The sequence below is a fragment of the Ostrinia nubilalis genome, chromosome 29 (assembly GCF_963855985.1).
Source record: "Ostrinia nubilalis chromosome 29, ilOstNubi1.1, whole genome shotgun sequence".
Lineage (NCBI taxonomy): Eukaryota > Metazoa > Arthropoda > Insecta > Lepidoptera > Crambidae > Ostrinia > Ostrinia nubilalis.
Window position 1 is genome coordinate 6,305,776 of NC_087116.1, and position 19,509 is coordinate 6,325,284.

At 40.1% G+C, this 19,509-nt stretch overlaps 2 protein-coding genes across 2 annotated transcripts in view; both read right to left on the reverse strand.

Annotated features, from left to right (window-relative positions):
- Positions 1–550: 550 nt before the first annotated feature.
- Positions 551–3,427, reverse strand: LOC135085575 (uncharacterized). Its single transcript, XM_063980346.1, has 2 exons — positions 3,131–3,427; positions 551–2,399 (listed from the first exon to the last, which is right to left on the reverse strand). The coding sequence occupies exons 1-2, from the start codon at positions 3,408–3,410 to the stop codon at positions 598–600; spliced, it is 2,082 nt and encodes a 693-aa protein (XP_063836416.1). The 5' UTR covers positions 3,411–3,427; the 3' UTR covers positions 551–597.
- A 1,256-nt stretch (positions 3,428–4,683) lies between these two features.
- The window catches only part of LOC135085789 (fatty acyl-CoA reductase wat-like), a 35,842-nt gene continuing 21,016 nt past the window's right edge, over positions 4,684–19,509 (reverse strand). The window contains exons 3-11 of the mRNA XM_063980591.1: positions 12,772–12,865; positions 12,213–12,335; positions 11,378–11,532; positions 10,629–10,745; positions 9,207–9,316; positions 8,687–8,748; positions 8,094–8,313; positions 7,102–7,282; positions 4,684–6,234 (exon numbers count right to left, since the gene is read on the reverse strand). Of these exons, the coding sequence (XP_063836661.1) occupies positions 5,877–6,234; positions 7,102–7,282; positions 8,094–8,313; positions 8,687–8,748; positions 9,207–9,316; positions 10,629–10,745; positions 11,378–11,532; positions 12,213–12,335; positions 12,772–12,865 (1,420 nt within the window). The 3' untranslated portion in view covers positions 4,684–5,876. The remainder of the gene's footprint in view (positions 6,235–7,101; positions 7,283–8,093; positions 8,314–8,686; positions 8,749–9,206; positions 9,317–10,628; positions 10,746–11,377; positions 11,533–12,212; positions 12,336–12,771; positions 12,866–19,509) is intronic.

The window sequence follows — 19,509 nt, forward strand, 5'->3', positions numbered from 1 at the left end:
CGTACAGCGACGCACACTTATTCGCACCGATACGTAAACGCCTCGCCTCGCGGGAAACGGCCATACGTTAGTAAGGTCGGGTGGTCACCATTGTACGTTCGTTCGTTTCAGCCAAATAACGTCTACTGTTGGAGAAAGGCCTCCCCTAAGGCCGGTCTGACCGGTCCTGCGCTGTTCGCATCCAAGTTCTTCCCGCGACCTTCACCAGATCGTTGGTCAACCTAGTGGGAGGCCTGCCCACGCTACGTCTTAAATATTCATAATGATTGACAGCCCGACCCAACAATCGGCAGACTAATGCCCGTTTTCACCATCAATCCCTAATAAAGTGACCCCTATAAAAATAAATTCCTATTATGTGTTACCATAGGGGTCACTTAAAAATTAAGGATTGGTGGGGAAAACGGGCCTAAAAGTCTGTATCTACGGGGTGTCTTAACCGCCAGCCTATATCAAAAGCGATGCGTCCCATAGCTTGGCGCCTGGAACAATAAGATAAAATCTGAATATTCTACTCACCACAATAAAGATGAAGCCAAACCTGTACATAATACATAATTTATTATTAAAACTACAGACATAACTATAAAATTCTAACTACAGCGAACTCCTAGAGTCTTTAGTCATCTTCATACTTTTCAGATAATCGGATTCGTTATTAGAAGAATACACAGACGCGTGTGACATATGGATCAGCTCCACGTCTAAATTGGTACTGGACTTCTTGACACCAGGGTCTGAAGACGGCCCGTGCTTTGATTTTCTATGCAGCAACGAAAGGACATTCTTCACGACATTATTCTTAGATGTCTTACTCGAAACCTCCGAAGATACTGATGCAGCTTTACCCTCAATCGATTGGCTGGAAAACGAATATTTGGACAGATCTTCACCAGCCAGAAATATAAGACCGCGTTCCGACAAAAAATCGTCGATTGAGTCGTTCGAAAAAGCCGCCTGAGCACCTCTTTCTATAGACGGAACTGTACCTTTTTTGCTTTTGTCCGATCTGAAGATTCCTAGTTTTTTACTGTGCGTACTTGGTTTGAAGCCTGTCAAATTTGAATTGGCGTCCATGTTGTAGTTGTAGCTGTGACATTTTATTTCCTTCTCCGACGTTTCTCCCTGCATTTCGTCGTAGTCTTTCCCTTCCCTTCTCTCTCTGAGTCTACTATCTATCTTCCTAACTATACTTTTAACTATATGCCTCTTTTCTGGTTTAGGTTTGTGAGGTTTTTCATTTTCGAAATTGACTTTAGCACTGCTCTGCTTCCTTGATTGACTGCTAGAGTTTTGATAAGATGGTTCCCGAATAGATTCTATTGTATCATGTCTGTTTAGCTTTTCGTCTTCAGTAGTTATTTCTGGAATAGCTTCAGACTTCGCTGGCTTACTACTCCAGTCTCGCCTGGTCAGGCATTTCGATAGAATATCATCAGACATGCTCATTTTAACGTTGTTTTTCCTCTCTTTCTGACATGCTTTGTAGCATTTGATTTTTTTGTCTATATTCGAGGATTCGCTGAAGTATTGGAACTCTGTGGTCTCTGTATCGATGTTGCTGGTGCAAATCAATGGTGTCGTCACTGAAGCATCTTGACGGTAGTTGAAGAACTTCCTAATGACCTTCTTCTTGTGGCAGCCACCACATTTCTTTGATAAGCAGTAAATCATCATGCAAATCAAGAAGCATTGTATTGAAATGACTACACCGAACGCTATAAGTGTCAGTCTATTCGTGATGAAGTATTTGGTCATTAAAAACTTCAGACCCTTTTTCTTAATAGCTTCAAGTTTAGATGGGTCATACCTCAACTCAAAATCTTCGTTTGCCAGTTGAGAAATCTTCGAGAGAGCATCTTGAGATTTGTACAACTGTTTAAACGTATAATTCATAGGGACAGCTTGGTTTTGACTTTTAGTGTTTTTGATAATAAGAATATCTTTAGGTTTTCTTTCCTTATGTCTGGTTAGTTCTTTTATTAATTCAAGATCTTTACTTGAAACAGCTTTTCCATAAATGCATTTATTCTTCTTCAAATCTAAAATGACGTTTGGCACTTCATCTTTGGAATCAGATACACAGCTTGGGACGTCTGTACACCTCTTTGTTTTGTTATCAAAATACGGTCGTTTTCCATTGTAATAAGATTCGCAATCGACTGGTTTGCAATCGTTGAGTGGGTCTTCGTCTATTCGCTTACAAAGCGTCACATTATCCGGTACCTCCATTGCCTGCTTTGTGTTCTTCAATCGTGTATCAAAAGGTATTTTGACAGTATCACGCATAGTCCCTCTCTGTCTGTTCTTAGGCTTGGAATCGAGATAGACGATACAATGTCCTTTTCTTTCGAACGGATCAATTAACGGTGCTACTAACTTCAACGTTTTGGTTGTACCTTGAAAAGAAATAAAAGCTGTTACAAGATTACATTTATTTGGAGATGAATTTGTTGAAATAAATGCGTAAATAAAATTAAAACTACAAGATAAAGTTCATGCTGAAATGGCGTATGCTCAAATTTTGATAGGGAGGGACATATTAAATACTGAATTTTTAAGTCTTGAAGAGGAGTAACGCCCGTATTCACAAACATTACTATGAGGTCTCTCAGTGCGCGACGCACAGGGTGACACACGAACCAATCACAGATCTATATTCAACGCTGTACGTTCGATTGGCTGCGCACTTACTTAAAGCAAGCATTATTATTTGTGAATACGGGTGATAGAAGATAGAGAACAAAAAATAATAATATAGAACTATAAACTGAATTCCTAAATAGGTATGTCTGGCAAAGATCGCTTCTGTGCCTAAATTGCGCCATTCCAAGTTTCCCATTGTAGTAACTGATTGTGTTTTATCAGCTTTCATGTGATGTTCACTAAATACTATCTCTCTATCTGATCTATTATGTTAGTGGCCATCAAGTTGTAGATCCTGGCTACACAGGAGTTGCATTCTACGGGACTATTCCCACCACTCGTTCCCACCGCTGCAACTCCTGTGTAGCCAGGATCTACAGCTTGACCGCCAATAACCCAACCAGCGAGACCAACCAAGAATGGTGGGGCGCGTCTTCCTGGATGAAACGATCTATACCTAAGGCAAGAATAAGCACGTATGTACCTCCAGGGATAGTCTCCACACAGTCCCCGATCATTTCCACCACTTCACAGTCTTCTTCAGATTCCGTATCCAAACAGCACTGGTCCGGAGTCATCTCCACATTGAAATCCTCATCAGCAGTATTGTTGACATTAGCAAAAAACACCAAACCAGCCGCGCAAGGAGAAATGTTTTCAACCCCTTTATTTTCAACTATCAAATCTTTGTTGCCGTTTGTGGATAATTCATCAAAATGCATAAAAAAAGTCATAATACATAAAAAATATTTGTAAAAAGACATCTGGGTAAGTTGGTACAAATGACATGATTTATTGTCAATGATGACGTGATGAATGATCATCAGTCTTTGGGAATACCTATGGTTTATAGTTTGTGGACGTTCTAACCTCTATGGTTCTGTGATTCTCAAACTTTTCGGCGATACAACCCCCTTAGAGACTTAATTTTTTGATAGGTCTAGCGATTAACAGTCAGTGAGGTTAGGGAGCGGCACGAGAGGGGTGACATTGACATATTATGACGTGACAGAGCATACAAATATAGATGACCTAAACTAAACTGTCCCACCAAACTCATTGACAGAGGGGCGCCACCATCGTTCAACTGTGTAGTTTCCAACATGGCAAAAATCGGAACCAGCGATCCGGTATTAACGGTGGCGGGCGCCAATGTCACGGATAGGACAGTTCAGTAAATTTTTTTATCTTACCTCTAACTGCCGGAACACAACAATGCTGTTAACATTGTTGTTATTAAATTGGGTCTATATCAGGGGTGGTCAGCTTGATTAGACCTACTGTTTACTAACGAAACCCTGGGCGATCTAACACTTACTTACTTCTTGAAATCTTAAATGGAACAACATAGTTTAGTACACAATCATGTATAGTATTTTTTGCCGTGCCACGATCGACTGGACTAATATTCGCGATCGACCGGTTGGCCACCCCTGGTCTATATGAAGCATCTGAAGTGTCTTTGACGTTTGACGTCTCAAAAACCTCTATAGATGACCCACGCTGAACTGTCCCACCAAACTCATTGACAGAAGGGCGCCACCATCGTTCAACTGTATAGTTTCCAACATGGCAAAAATCGGAACCAGCGATCCGGTATTGACTGTGGCGCCCCGCTGTCAATGTCACGGATAGGACAGTTCAGTAAATTGGGTCTATATCAGGGGTGGCCAACTTGATTAGACATATTAAGATAGATCTTATTAAGATCTACTGTTTACTAACGAAACCATGAGCCCCGATTACGGTAATTTTTAACGTCAACAATCCAGACACGCTTCTCGATTCTGCGATACGATTGGTCGTTCAACAGCGTACGTCAGCTGTTTTGACCAATCGTATCGCAGAATCAGAAACGCGTCTGGATTGTAGACGTTATAAAAGTTACCGTAATCGGGGCTCTGGGCGATCTAACACTTACATACTTCTTGAAATCTTAAATGGAACAGCATAGTTTAGACCTATAGCCTCAAAATAGATTTTTGGAGAATATTATTTTACTTTCAACACTGTTTTTAAACGTAAAAAAACAACATCTGCAATACACATTTTTATTAATGTATCATAAATTAAAAATAATTATAAAATGGCATCTAAATTATTACTAATACAACTGAGCAAATCCTTTATTATTTATCACATATTGGTTTAATAAAAAATTCCAATCACCTATAAAACCTACGCTAGCGCCACTAGTATGAGTTTTGGGAAACTATTTATTTTATTAATAGTATTCATTTATTGCACATAAATAGGTACAACGTATATTATTAGGTACTATGTACTAGCTACACTCAAAGTGTCAATGACTTAAAATTAGTGGCGCTAGGATCGAAAATTGTTTTATTTAATAAAATAAATTCACACAATAATGTTTTAAAATACAATTACTTAAATATTAAAGCATGTACAAACATGAGTCACCTTAGAAAGTTAAAAAAATATAAATAAGATTGAAAATAAAGTATGTCTAAAACAGTTATTTTGTAATAAAATTGTTCATACCAACAAAAGTACTACAACCTTATCGAATAAGTAAGTACTAAAGTCTAAAGCCCGGTATGTGAGCACGTAGAATTGACCCTGCGACGAGCGGCCGCAGTTAGTGTGCGAGCCCGATAGCAACATAATTACGCGCGAGCGATAAGGATGCGTAGCTTGGGGTCATGGGACAAAATTCTACATGCTCACAGACCAGACTATAGTACTTTGTATTATAGTACAAAGTCGAACTAAAGTTCAAATAAACTAAATACAAAGATTAAAAAAATAATATTGAGCCTCTTTTATAAAAGAAAGCACAGTTTTAAAAACAAGTGACGTATGGGTACAGACTTATTTACATCGATTGCAAAATTATATTAATTTAAATCTTGTAATAATGATTATAAAGTTCAAAGTCCAACGTGAAAAGTTGTCATTTCTTGAAAAAATTGTGGTCTCTGGTTCTCAAACTTCAAAGAATTGCCCCCACAGGGCTTTAAGGAGTTCTTGAATATTTAACATAAATATCTATCTTTTAGTTCAGGCAGAAAAAAACTGCATTAGAAAGTTTGGGATTACAAATTGTAGCTCTATAGCAAAAATTTATACACAATAAAGTACATATTTAGCCCTGTACACACTGTTTATTACAATTAACAAAAAATATCAATTGAATTTAAATACAACAGACCCTAAAACTGATTCAATAGAAGTCTTCAAACATTACCTTAAAACTTATGACTAAATTAGAGAACTAAACTGAACATATAACCTAAAACCCCCCATAACAATCTTAAAACTCCTAATGATAAAAGACAGCAGAAGGTATAATGCAAGTAACGTAGCCTAGTATGTTTCGTGACACTTTTGGGAACAGTGTCCAGAGGATCTTTTAGGAGATACACCCTGATACCTCTGACGTAGCTGTAGAAATAATCGTTCCAGTTCAAATTCGACATATCGAAGTCGAAAAGGCGTTTGTCTGCGTCGCATAGCTCGCTGAACAGGTTTTGGGTGTTTCGATTGTAGAATTTCCACTGTTTTAGCGCGAAGTAAGCGAGCACTTCGGAGAATTTCGATATTTTCGTGTAGGCTTTTCTTAACCTGGAATAAAGAAAACGTTCAAATAATAATAATTTATTCACATGACCATAATCATCATCATCATCATCATCTCAGTCATAGGACGTCCACTGCTGAACATAGGCCTCCCCCAATGCTTTCCATGTTGCCCGGTTGGTAGCGGCCTGCTATGATCATATTGACCATAATTATTATACTAATATTATAAATGCGAAAATAACTCTGTCTTTCTGTCTGTGTCGCTTTCACGCCTAAACCACTGAACCGATTTTGATATTTGGCAAAGAGATAGTATGAGTCTCGGGAAAAGATATAGGATAGTTTTTATCCCATTTTTTGAAATAGGGACGCGCGCTATAAAGTTTTTCTGTCACATACAAAATTCGAAAAGTAGTTAAAAATAATGTTTACAAAATCGTCAAATATTACATTAAGAAATTAAAACAGAGGGGTTGGGTACAGTTTGAGAAACAGTTGCTGATGAAGGCATGGTAGAAATTGGGTAGAAAACGCCAGCGTTTTCTGTAGTTGTGATATTAGGGGTTATTTTTAACAAAAAATAACCTACTTATTATATCATTAAAAATATGTCCCGTTGACTGTAACTATAGGTCTAGCACTTCTGCTTGTGTCGTGCGGTCCTGTGCCGCTGTCATACCTCAAGCACTGACTGAGGCGCTAAAGTGAACTAAAGTCCGGTCGCCGAGTAGATAGAATTTCGTCCAATGACTCCAAGCTACCTATCCTTATCGCTCGCGCGTAATTATATTGCTGTCGCGCTCGCACACTCACTGCGGCCGCCGGTAGCACAGCTTGGGGTCATTGGATGAAATTCTATCTGCTCGGCGACCGGATTTTAGTACCATAATGAAAAAAGAAGATACTCACATAGGCTTCTTCCCAATAAGCATAGCGATTCCGTCGATGATGTACGCTGGTAGCCAATGCAGAAAGAAGCAGTACATCGTGTAGAGCCACCTTGAAGCAGTCAGCCTGAACAGGTAGTAGTACACCGCTTGACTCGGAGGCACGTCGAGACCGTTCGTTTCTGTGTACGACATGAACTTCTCTGTAACAAAATAAGTTTTATTAGAATCGTTAGCCGTGTGGTGACGGCAGAGTAGAATACATTTGTCACCAACCCCTACTCTTCCCGCGGGTGTCGTAAGAGGCGACTTAGGGACTACACATCAAACAGAGAACGGGCAGCAGCGCTCTCTGACAAACATAAATCTTTTAAACTGCGCTCTCCAACCCGCCTGCCAAGCGTGGGGATTATGGCAAAACCCTCCACTATAGTGGAGGAGGCTCATAGTCCAGCAGTGGACTGTAAAGGGCTGTTGATGATGAATCGCTACTTCTTCTTGTCGACCGACAACAAACCTACACAGCGTCCAGCCCAAAACTCAAACAAGAATGGCGTACTCAGTACCCTTCATTAAATTTTCCTGCATGCAATTGTTTGTTTGTTGTTTGTTGTGCAGAATCCCTACTAATATTATAAATGCGGAAGTAACTCTATGTGTCTGTGTGGCTTTCACGCCTAAACCACTGAACCGATTTTGATGAATTCCCCCGGGACAAAATTGACCTTCATTGGTTGGGTTTTTGTGGCGGTCAAGCTGTAGATCCTGGCTACACAGGAGTTGCAGTGGTGGGAACGAGAGGTGAGAATAGTCCCGTTATGGCAGCGTCCAGCACTGACTAGCGCGTGTTGATACTTGTCGGCGCCGTTCAGCGCTTATCGGCGCGCGTTCATATATTTTCCTGCGCGGGTTACCGGTGCTTGACAGCGCTTATAAATTTCCAGCTTTCTTTCTGTATACGGCCTTAGGCAGTTCGATTATTTCAACATGTTTATTAAAAATAAGTTTACATACCCCATGTCAGTGGATTCTGTTCAGACGATACGTAGTTATACACAGGCGGCGGGAGATCCTGTGGCGGCGCGTCTTCATGGTTCCCAGGGTACTCCTTAGCCGTCTTCCAGGCGGTGGCAATACAGGCGTTCACCACCATGTCCCCTGGAACCAAGTCGGCGATCGCTTTGGGATCGCAGTGGAGCGCGTGGAGGAGGCCTATGGCTGCTCCGACTACCACCTGGAAAAGAGGTTTAAATGGTTACTTAAGTATCATCATAATATGCTCTTAAGATAGGCCCCCTTAATTGATATTTATTATCCGTGGTGCATTTATGTTATTAAACCTTTGTTTCCTGTCATCCGCTTTGCAATGGAGGGAAGTCGAACCTTAATTTCGAACTCCTCCCATGTTCTTCTGATTAATTTTGTTGCGGGTCCAATGACAGTTTAACTTTCCCCCGGGACAAACTTGGCCTTCACTGGTTGGGTTGTTGGCGGTCAAGCTGTAGATCCTGGCTACACAGGAGTTGCAGCGGTGGGATCGAGAGGTGGGAATAGTCCCGTTCTGTCATGTTTTTAGGTTTCATTACTATTAATAATGTTATACTTACACCAGTAGGTCCGTAGACGTTGTCGATCCACCCAGTCACAGGTTCTTTCACTGTTGCAATAACTGTAAAAAGAAAAATTAAGCCATAGCGTCAAAAAGCACCAATCATTCTATCTATGGGGGAATAGTAGAGTTTGTATCCAGACTTCTAAGTGATGATGATAATGATAATAATGACAGCGTCAATGATAAAATAATAAATAATAACGCGAAAGAAATAAGTAACTACACTCGACATCAAATAAATCGCACCTCCCGCGACAAACACTTTCAAAAAACAAAAAAATAAGATAGTTTCCTTCGTCCGTATTCACAAACTTTACTATGAGGTCTCACAGCGCACGTGGACGCAAAGAGTGACACACGAATCAATCACAAAGCTTTATTCAACGCTGTGCGTTCGATTTGCTGCTGCAAATAAGAAAGTATCGTTTGTGAAGTGAGTTTTTGACCAGGGGTGTCTTCAAAGAGATCATTCACAAAAATAATGATGACGATGATGATGATGAAAAAGTCCTTACCAATAGCGGGTCTGAAGACTGCTACGGGCAGTCCCTTGGAGTATTCCATGATTATATTTTCTGCCACTGATTTGGTGTACGCGTACGTGTTTGGGAAGTCACCAAGTAACCTGAGAAAAATAAAAATTATTGCAAAATTTGACATAAAATATTGGAAAAAGTTACAAAAACTTTTTGTCAGCACCAGCCGATATTATTTTGTCCCGAAGTGGTGATAGGGCAACGGGAATATTCCCAAATCGTTCCCCCCGCTGCAACTCCTGTGTAGCCAGGATCTACAGCTTGACCGCCAATAAAAACCCAACCTGTGAAGGTCTAGTTTGTCCCGGGGGAAAGTTAAACTGCGCTATCATACGAGGTTTATTAGAATAATTCCTTAGTCATGCATACTCAATAGAACATTACTACTTCAAATATTTTTATAAGTTTTATTCATTTAAATAACCCTTGAACTCTGATCAAGCAAGTCTATGTTGACTTGATTAATTTGAATAAAATAAATAGGTCTTCTTTAATATGGTAATTTATTCTACATCCTGATCTACGCGCTTAATGACATAATAATTTTGTATTAAAATTATAGGTAGGTAAACTTGTTGGTTTGTTATATACCTATTTAGACGGCAACAGTAGCCCAAAGTTGTTAGTGTCGGTCTGCTTTTAGACTAGGTGCAGACCACCGATTTTTAGTTGACCAATAGTTGGGCCCGATCTTAATTTGTGCGAAGAATCGGCCGATATCAAATCGGTGTAATGTGCGCACTTCCATACATGTCCGTGATTAAAATCTCGACCCAACTATCGGCCAACTAAAAGTCGGTGGTCTGCGCCTAGGCTAAATGATGGATACCACAATAGTCTATAGTCTGGTCTGTGAGCACGTAGAATTTTGTCCAATGACCCCAAGCTACCCATCCTTATCGCTCGCACGTAATTATGTTGCCGTTGCGCTCGCACACTCACTGCGGGCGCCCGTCGCACAGTTGCGACAGCAATACAATTACGCGAGAGCGATAAGAATGGGTAGCTTGGGGTCATTAGACAAAATTCTACGTGATCACAGACCGGGCTTTAGCAGTAGCGGGGTTCGATCGACCCCTCCTCGGATCTTGCTTCGGCAAATCCGACACCGACGCCATAAGGTTATTGTCGCTTAAATATAAATATCTGTTCGGTTTGGTTGGTGGTAGGGCTTGTTCTAAGTCCGCCTGGCTAGCTACCACCATCTTAACTAAGTCTGTCGCCATAACAACAATGTTAACAGCATTGTTGTGTTCCGGCAGTTAGAGGTAAGATAGCTAGTTCCTCCGTGGATGAGGTTTCCGGGTGAAGCTCGCTTCCACCTTCGGCCTGATCGTCAATTACCATCAGGTGAGATACAGGCCAAGAGCTTCCTCGTTGTGGATAAAAAAAAAATCTTACCCTGGAGTGATGTTGTTGATGATTTTCTCATCCATGGTCTCGACCAGGTCGATGAGCTTGTCTCCAGGCATGATGCTGGTGTAAAACTTCTCGTCTATCGTGTTGAGGGCGCAGTTACTGGAAAAGAAGCAGAAATTATTAATATCCTTACTATTTTTTATGCATTTGACCAGGCATGTATTTTACCACAATCGCACCTGGTGTTAAGTGAGATACAGTCTAGAATATCTGCTCTATAGTGCCTATTCATGATCGTCTTGAAAAGAGCCGGATTATAGTTAGGTAATGTTCAGGAAAGACAGCAGCAGCCAGCGAATTCCAGTCCCTAGCTGTTCGCATTATAAAAAAGTTATCGAAACGCAGAAGTAATTATGTCTGTCTGTTACGCTTCCACGTCTAAACCACTGAACTGATTTTGATACACAGTTAAGTCAAAGGATATAGGATAGTTTTTTGCTCCAATTTTTGAAACAGGGACGCGCGCGATAATTTTTGTTGTGACAGACTTTCATACGAGCGAAGCCGCGGGCAAAAGCTAGTAATAAAAGAGGAACGAGACTAATCCCACCTCTCTTTCTCACTGCTGCAACTCCTGTTATGGCAAGGATCTGCAGCATGACCTAACCAGTGAAGGTTGAGTAGTTCCGGGGATAGATTAAATGAATAAAGGAGGAGTTCGAAATCGTTCATTGAGGAAGTTCTGCAGTGATTGTCCTGTGGCTGAAATGATATTGGATTCCGAGTATTACCTGTAAGCAGTAGAAATGTGGACAACTGCCTTCAGCTTGCCACACGCTCTGGCCAGCTGGAAGATCTCCCTGGTGCCCCTGACGTTGATTTCCACAGCCGTCTTCAAGGGCTCGTCGAACCTGACGGTCGCTGCTCCATGGAAGATAAATTCCACCTGCAATTATCCAGGTTTTAAATAACACGATGAGTCATCAATCAATCATTACCATCAGGTTATATAGTCTCCAATTCAGGAGGGTCCACTTTGCTCACCTTGATCACCCAGGTGATCAAAGTAGACTCCAGGCGACACTTTAGTGTCCTTTGATCACCTATGGATAAATCACCTAGGTGATTAAAGTGGACTTCTAGTCCACGGGTGATCAAAGGACACCAAGGTGTCGCATGGAGTCCATTTTGATCACCTGGGTGATCAAATCCAGGTAATCAAAGTGGAATAGACTTTCAGGAGCTTGACTCTATCTAAGTTACCAGAGGCAAATGGAGGATTGACCTACATTCCTCACATAGCCAGATGAGTTAGGGAGGCATGATTTTCGTATAATTATGCTTATGTCACGAGAGAGTCAAGCGGCAGCGAGGTTCGAACCCGCGTTCCTCGTATCTGGAGTCCGCCTATCCGACACCGATACTATGTGCTATTGTTACCTAAAGATAGATTGGACATGGCTGACAATAGTGATTGAGTTTCTTGCGCTGCTTCTTCTCAGCACTGGCCCATTTATTGTCCTGAAGCAGTGGTAGGCCAGGGTTAATCCCAGTATTAACCCTGGTGTAATAACGTGTAAAAGTGCTGAGTTTTGGAGTTTTCATGTTTAAACTTGAACTACTTACATCGTTCATAACTTTGAGCCTATCCTGCTCGTTCATGCCGAGGCCAATTTGACCCACGTCTCCTTCTACCACCACGATCTTCTGAATGAAGTTGGGCCTCTCTTTCCTTAGTTTGTCGTAGAGCTGAAACAGAAAGTTATTTAGGAATTTAGTTGAAGTTACAATCTTTGTTGCGAATTTTAAGAGCTGCAATAAAATACGAATGCTCTTCCATCAACAGGCAATCGTAAAACGGATAGGTACAGTCAGCGTCAAATAGTTCATGACACCCAAAGTAGCCAAAAAGTTCGCAACACGTCTTTGTTATATTGTCAACTTTTTGGCCACTTTGGGTGTCACGAATTATTTGATGCTGACTCTCCCACAGGTTTGGACAAAGGATGTATTTTGAATTCGAGTTACTTTAACGCCCCTATTCACAAACGATGCTTACTTAAGTGAAGTAGAAAATCGAACATACAGCGTTGGATAGAGCTCTGTGATTAGTTCGTGTCCACGCGCACTGTGTAACCTCATAGATGTTTGTGAATACGGACGTAAGCCATTGTATGAAACTTACCACGTCATCAAATTGTTCCTGTATTCTTTTGGTGGTGTCCTTGTTCTTCTTTGGTCGTGCTAGCATGTACAGCTTCTTGATATCTGGACATGATCTGAGGAAGAAGAAGAAGTTGTTTTTATCTCATAAAAATCAAAAATCAAAATCAAAATCAAAAATATTTATTCAGTTTAGACCACAAGAGTGGCACTTATGAACGTCAAATATAGCAAACATTAAAAAGAAAAGGTAGCCCATGGGGCACTTTACATGTCTCCTTATATTTTGGGACCTACCAGCGCTTCGAGACAAACATATGGTAAGTGCTGAGAAGAAACGCCGGAACAAACTCAGTCACCACTAATTGCCAGGAATTATCTAACGGTAACAATAACCAAATTCAAGTACATCAAAATTATGTGCAGACTGAACTGACCACGCATCCTTGTCATCATTTTACGGCTCTATACCTAATAGCCACTTCCACTTTTTTATGCAGAACAAGGCAGGTATTTGACTGCAATCGCACCTGATGTTAAGTGAGATGCAGTCTAAGATGGTACATTATTAAATTTGCCCTAGTGACTCTCGCCTTGAAAAGGCGCGGATTATAGTGTTCAGGAAAGACAGACAAGACTTTTCCCGAAGGTGTCGTAAAGGCGACTAAAGGAACACATGGAACTTGTGAACAACAGGCCTCTCCAGCCCGTCTGACCAAATCCTCCATTTGTCTCTGGTAAGTTAGAAAGAGTTGTGCTCGTGCAGTGGAGCCGTAGAGCGTACGTACGTACCAAGGTATCCTTTTTATCCGATTTTCTAGATCGGTATTTTGACGCATTCGGATCGGAATTGTTGCGAAACCGTATTATACATAACACTGTTTTTTTAGTAATTACGGAAAGAAATTATTATTTAACATTGCGTACGTTCTTTCCATGACATAGCAAATTAGTTAATTAATTAGTAATCATTTGATTACGTGTTTGTATTATTGTTATTTACATAGAAGTGACCTTAGGAAAGGCGCATGTATAACAAGACAGCTAACAGCATGTCAAACACTGTAGTATTTTTTAAGAATAAGATAAGATAAATTTATTGAATAAAAACTTAGCCTAAATACAAGAAACTTAAATGGCAAGAATATTAGCAACTAGCGGCCGTCCGCGACTTCGTATGCGTGGACCCCGTTTAACCCCCTTCGTTCGTTTCAGCCGAAAGACGTCCACTGCTGGTCAAAGGCCTCTCCCAAGGATTTCCAAAGACCGGTCCTGCGCCGCTCGCATCCAGGCACCTCCCGCGACCTTCACCAGATCGTCGGTCCACCTAGTGGGAGGCCTGCCCACGCTACGTCTTCCGGTCACTCGAATACTTATCTCGTAATTTGAGGTCGTTTTCTAAAAAATAAATAGACCATAAACCCATAGAACCAGTAATATGACGTCATTAGTACTGATATTATAGTGTCAGGAGGCCATATTAATATGAGTAACCTACTATGACATAACTGACTCTTTTGACACTGTATGACGTAAGAGCAGTATTTTGACCGGACGAGCCCCGTTATAGGTCCATAATCCGATGAAAGTTGTCTATCAGAAGCACTCCGGCGCACGTCCCAATGCCATCACAGTGCGCGAAGTGAATGCATAATAGGCGAGGTAGGGGTACTCAAAGTTTTGATGGCCTAGCCACTTCAAAATCAAAAATCGAAATCTTTTTTTTTTTTAATAAACAACTTGAAAAAATGTAACTGCCAGGTTTATCCAGTGTCTAAGTAGCTCAGTTGGAAGAGGCAAGCGCCCGGCAAGCGGAAGGTCGTAGGTTCGAGTCCCGCCTTAGGCAGTTAGATTTTTTCAAGTTGTTTATTTAACGTTTAGTGAAACGTGACCACTAGTGGCACTTATACGTTAAAATACAGTAAAAAAAAGGTAGCCCTTAAGGGGCACTTTACATGTCTCCTTGTCTTTTGGGCCCTACTAGCGCTTCGAAAATCGAAACATACATGCGTTTCTTCTCTGCAAGTGCTGCAACGCCGGAGCAAACTTAGTCACCACTGGTTGTCATAACATGAAATGAATAAACAAGCTAAATAACAATATCAACAAGTCATTTATCTATGTTGCAGATGATAACATCCAAATTAGTATTTAATGGTAATTTAATTAATTCCAATTCCTTCCTTCGTTAATCTACCAAAAATATTTTTAAAGTAGCGAACCGTCCCGGCTTCGCACGGATGCAATGCTGATATTTAGTAAATTATTACAGAACTAGCGGCCGCCCGCGACTTCGTACGAGTGGATCCCGTTTAACCCCCTTAGGGGTGGAGTTTCTTAAAATCCTTTCTTAGCGGATGCCTACGTGATAACATCTACCTGCATGCCAAATTTCAGCCCGATCCGTCCGGTGGTTTGGGCTGTGCGTTGATAGATCACTATGTCAGTCAGTCAGTCACATTTGAGTTATATTTAGATGTCTGTCTATAAATGAATGTGGGCTTCGGAAGGTAAAAATATTTACTTCCACGGGGTGCTTGAAAGTTTGAGAACCGATGATTTCCAGTTAGTATGCAGAAACAAATCCTGAGTAAGATTGATGTAGGAGGAATGCTCTACCAAAGGTTTGACCTTTTCCTTGAGTTTAGAATAAAATTTGAAGCAAAACACTTGTATAATTTTAGATTTTCCTATTGTTGTTAGTTTAACAAATCGATACACGCAACGTAAGGACAACCTTGCTGTTCTAACCTAAAGTCATTCGTTGACTTCAGCCAAATGACATCCACCGCTGGACAAACTGACAGGACAGGCTGACAATAGTGACTGAGTTTCTTGCGCTGCTTCTTCTCAACACTGGCCCATTTATTGTCCCGAAGCAGTGGTAGGGTTGATACTGGGACGTGTAAAAGTGCTTTTTAAAAGCCTATTTGCAAAAGTAAATGAGTTTTATGACTTTTTTTTAAAGGCCTTCCAGAGATTTCCATGCGCTGCCCGCATCCAGGTACTACCCGCTTTGCACTGGAGGGAAGTCGAACCTTCGAACTCCTCTAATGTTCTTCTGATTAATTTCGTTGCGGGTCCAATGACAGTTTAGCTTTCCCCCGGGACAAACTTGGCCTTCTCTGGTTGGGTTATTGGCGGTCAAGCTGTAGATCCTGGCTACACATGTGTGGGAATAGTCCTGTACCATGGGCCTAGTAGTATTATCTTACATTTAACTTCGCTAGGTCCTACCCAAGTCTTAAACTAAAAAGTACCTACTTTTTTACAGAGTTCAAAGTATGATACAATACCGCAATTTATATGCAACGACACGCGCTGCATTGGTTTTCCTAAGATTATATCTTAATTCTTAACAAACGATTCAAATGAGCTACGCATTCGTATCATAAGTACCATCACTATATGTAGCAAGCGATGATGGAATTCTAAACAGTTATTACAGTCCCAGGTGGACAAAGTAGTAAAGAAATATCTTTACAGAATTATAGATTTCTTCCGCCACTTCTTCTTAGCACCAGCCCATATGTTGTCCCGAACTGGTGGTAGGGCAAGCTATATTTGGGACGTATTAAGTGCCCTGGCAAGGGGCCTAAGTACTTTGACGTTGTATGGTGTCTGGACGGGTCACATAGCTATTAGAGCTGATGGATGAAGTAAAGGCCTCCGAATAGGTAAACCGACGACCTTAATTTCGAACTCCTCCTATGTTCTTCTGATTAATTTCGTTGCGGTTGCGTCGTTAATGACAGTTTAACTTTCCCCCGGGACAAAATTGACCTTCATTCCGGTCGTTGTTGATATTCTTGATCCGAGGCTTTTGTCCAGCAGTGGACGTCATTTTGGCGTTATGTTTCTTGTTAAAGAAAGATGGTAGGTAAATAGACATTTGTACGTAATATGAAAATATCGTACGTGCGTACTACGCAGGTAGGTACTTATCCTATTTTGAAGGCTGACTAAAGGCCAAAAAGATCTCTACGAAGTGCCCAAATGAAAGATTAAAAACTTCCAACTTTTTCAATGCTAAAAAGAACAAAAAACATCCAAATACTTGGTTCCTGTACAAATATTTCGTCAAAATTAAATCAAATACGCATAATAAAAACTAATGTTTGATCGGTTTGTTCAAATATCAAAATTTGTTTACAGTGTTATTACATCCGTATTCGTAGAAGTTTAATTTCATACTGTCGAGTTTTTATATCAATTTTAGTTGACAAAAAACCACGCAAAATATCAATAAGTATTATTAGGTACTTTCAAACATTAAATAGGTACATAGATAAATTGTTTTGCAACACTGACAAAGCATAATTGAAGTTTATGGGACCTATTGGAAATTAATACCAATATTTATTACTACATTTTTAAGTATTTAAATTGAAATAGAGTTATAAACAATAAAATACAAGCAATTAGCAATAAAGAGTGACATAAAATCGAGGTATGACAAATCAATAGAGTTATAATACCTACGCATTTGATTGATTTCAAAACATTGTTTTCAAGAATAAAGCACTGCATCCTTCAGTTAAAATCACAATCATTTAGTCTCCACTGCAGGAGCACGACCCTCTAATTTACCAGCAAATGGAGGATTTGTCCTTCACTCCCCACGCTGGCCAGACGGGTTGGGGAGGCCTGATGTTTGCATTATTCGTCTCTTAGTCGCTTACGACATCTCCGAGAAGAGTTATAACAACAAAGATGATTTCAAGTAATTTTCACTAAAACATGTGTTCGTTTCAGCCAAATGACGTCCACTGCTGGACAAAGGCCTCCCCCAAGGATTTCCGCAACGACCGGTCCTGCACTGCCCGCATCCAGGCGCTTTCCGCGACCTTCACCAGATCGTCGGCCCACCTATAGTCCGATTTTTAATTCGACGGAATTCTGACAGCTGTCATTTTTTGACAATTCAGATGTAATAAGCCTTTTTTGCTTTGAATTATTAATAAATAATATGAAATGAAATTTCATCAACTACAACTTACAAGAATGAACTATTGTTTGTTTCGTGAATTCAATGTACACTAATTATTATGTACATTTTAGAGATTAAATAGATAAAAACGTGTTTTTAACACAGTAAAACAACATAATTAACATAAACGAAAATATGTGTTGATCATCAATCATCATTATCGTCATCATAATCAACTTGGATTATAAAATTGGCATCTTGTTAAATTGATTATTTTATGAAGCTAAGATTTTATTAACAAAAGGATTTTCATAAAAAAGGTTTGTAACCCATGGATTATTGGCCAGGGAGTCCAGTAATAGAAAAATAATTTCCCAATTTTTTTTGTAACTTCTAAAATATGATAGCTAATAAAAATTCAAATAACCATTTTGAAATGATCAGTACATTTTTAAGCCTTAGTTTTTTAAGTGAAACCTTAAATTCAAGAAAGGATTATTTTTTAATTTGTGAAAATGCTCTCCATCCTTAGTGGGAATGTTTCAATGTTGGCAACACTTTTGAAATGTCAAAATTCCGTCGAATTAAAAATCAGAGTTTAGTGTGATGTGAGGCTGCCTACTACAGATTTTTTTGTCCAAAACAACGTGTGTGGCACTTTAAATTTAAAGACTTATGCAGTACGCACGCCATTTATACAAACAATTTCCGCCTATTTAGCATTTGATTTTTAGTGCAAAACGCATTGGCGGGCCTAAGATTGTTAGACTGGTATTTCCAGATGTTGAACCTGCGTACTATATCTCATTGTTGGCACTACTCCTACGGAATACTAATGGGGCGGGCGTTTAAGCCATTTTCAACCTTAAGGCGGTTGTTTGTTTTGTAACAGGGCGTTGGACTTTTGAAAAATAGGATTGATATCCTGATGGGCAACAAAAGTATCCTTATTTGCAACTGTCCTCTTCCTGGGTTGTCTGAAAGAGATCTCTTTATAGTGATAAGGTTGCCTTTTTGTTTTTTTGTATGGATAGGTATGATCTGGCACGGGAAGTGGAAGCCAAATCTTCGAGTGGATAGCCAAGTGGACTCTGGTGAAATTAGAGCTCCTGTTTCTGCACTGGATTGTATCCTTTCAAACAAAATATCTAAATCGGACCATAAATGATGAAGGTTACAAACGTACAAAAGACTTAGAAAAAAATGCTAAATGTCCCGAAGCAGTGGTAGGGTTAAAAGAGGACGTGTTAAAAGCGCTTTTTATAAGCCGGCCGCGACTTCGTACGCGTGGACCCTGTTTTATAGGGATGGAGTTTTGTAAAATCCGTTCTTAGCGAATATCTACACCCTATAAATGGAACCTACCTGCCAATTTTAAAGTTTATAGGTGTTACAGTTTTCTTATTTGTAGGTGAATCTTATGACTTTATGAATTAAGAACCCTTTTATGAAGTCGGTTAAGACCGTATTAAACGACACGCTGTGTGCGCACGCTTGTGCAATCGCGAAGGCTGCGCGTGCGACTTTGGACGTACGCAAACTGTTAATTAGTCGGACTAATTTAAATTGGACAAGGATTTGATGGACTTCTGACAATCTGACGTCATAACATTAATAAAAAAAAGTCTATGGCTAAGTGTTGCCACCTCAGATTTCATTAAAACGATAGTTCAAAAGGAAAATTCCGCGAGATTCCAGGAATTTGGACCTAAATAATTACCAAATTCCGCTTAATTATTCAGTGCCAGATTAAAACTACTTGATGCCTACTGAAAAACCGCTAAAAACATCCAGAAAAATTAAAACTCTATTTAATGAAAACATACCACT

What these genes read in the sequence shown, in the direction of transcription:
- LOC135085575 (XM_063980346.1), bottom strand. Translation starts at nt 3,410, where the DNA reads ATGTCTTTTTACAAATATTTTTTATGTATTATGACTTTTTTTATGCAT. An exon ending in TGTGGAGACTATCCCTGGAG is followed by an intron (nt 2,400 to 3,130) that starts GTACATACGTGC and finishes TTTCTTTTCAAG; the next exon opens with GTACAACCAAAACGTTGAAG.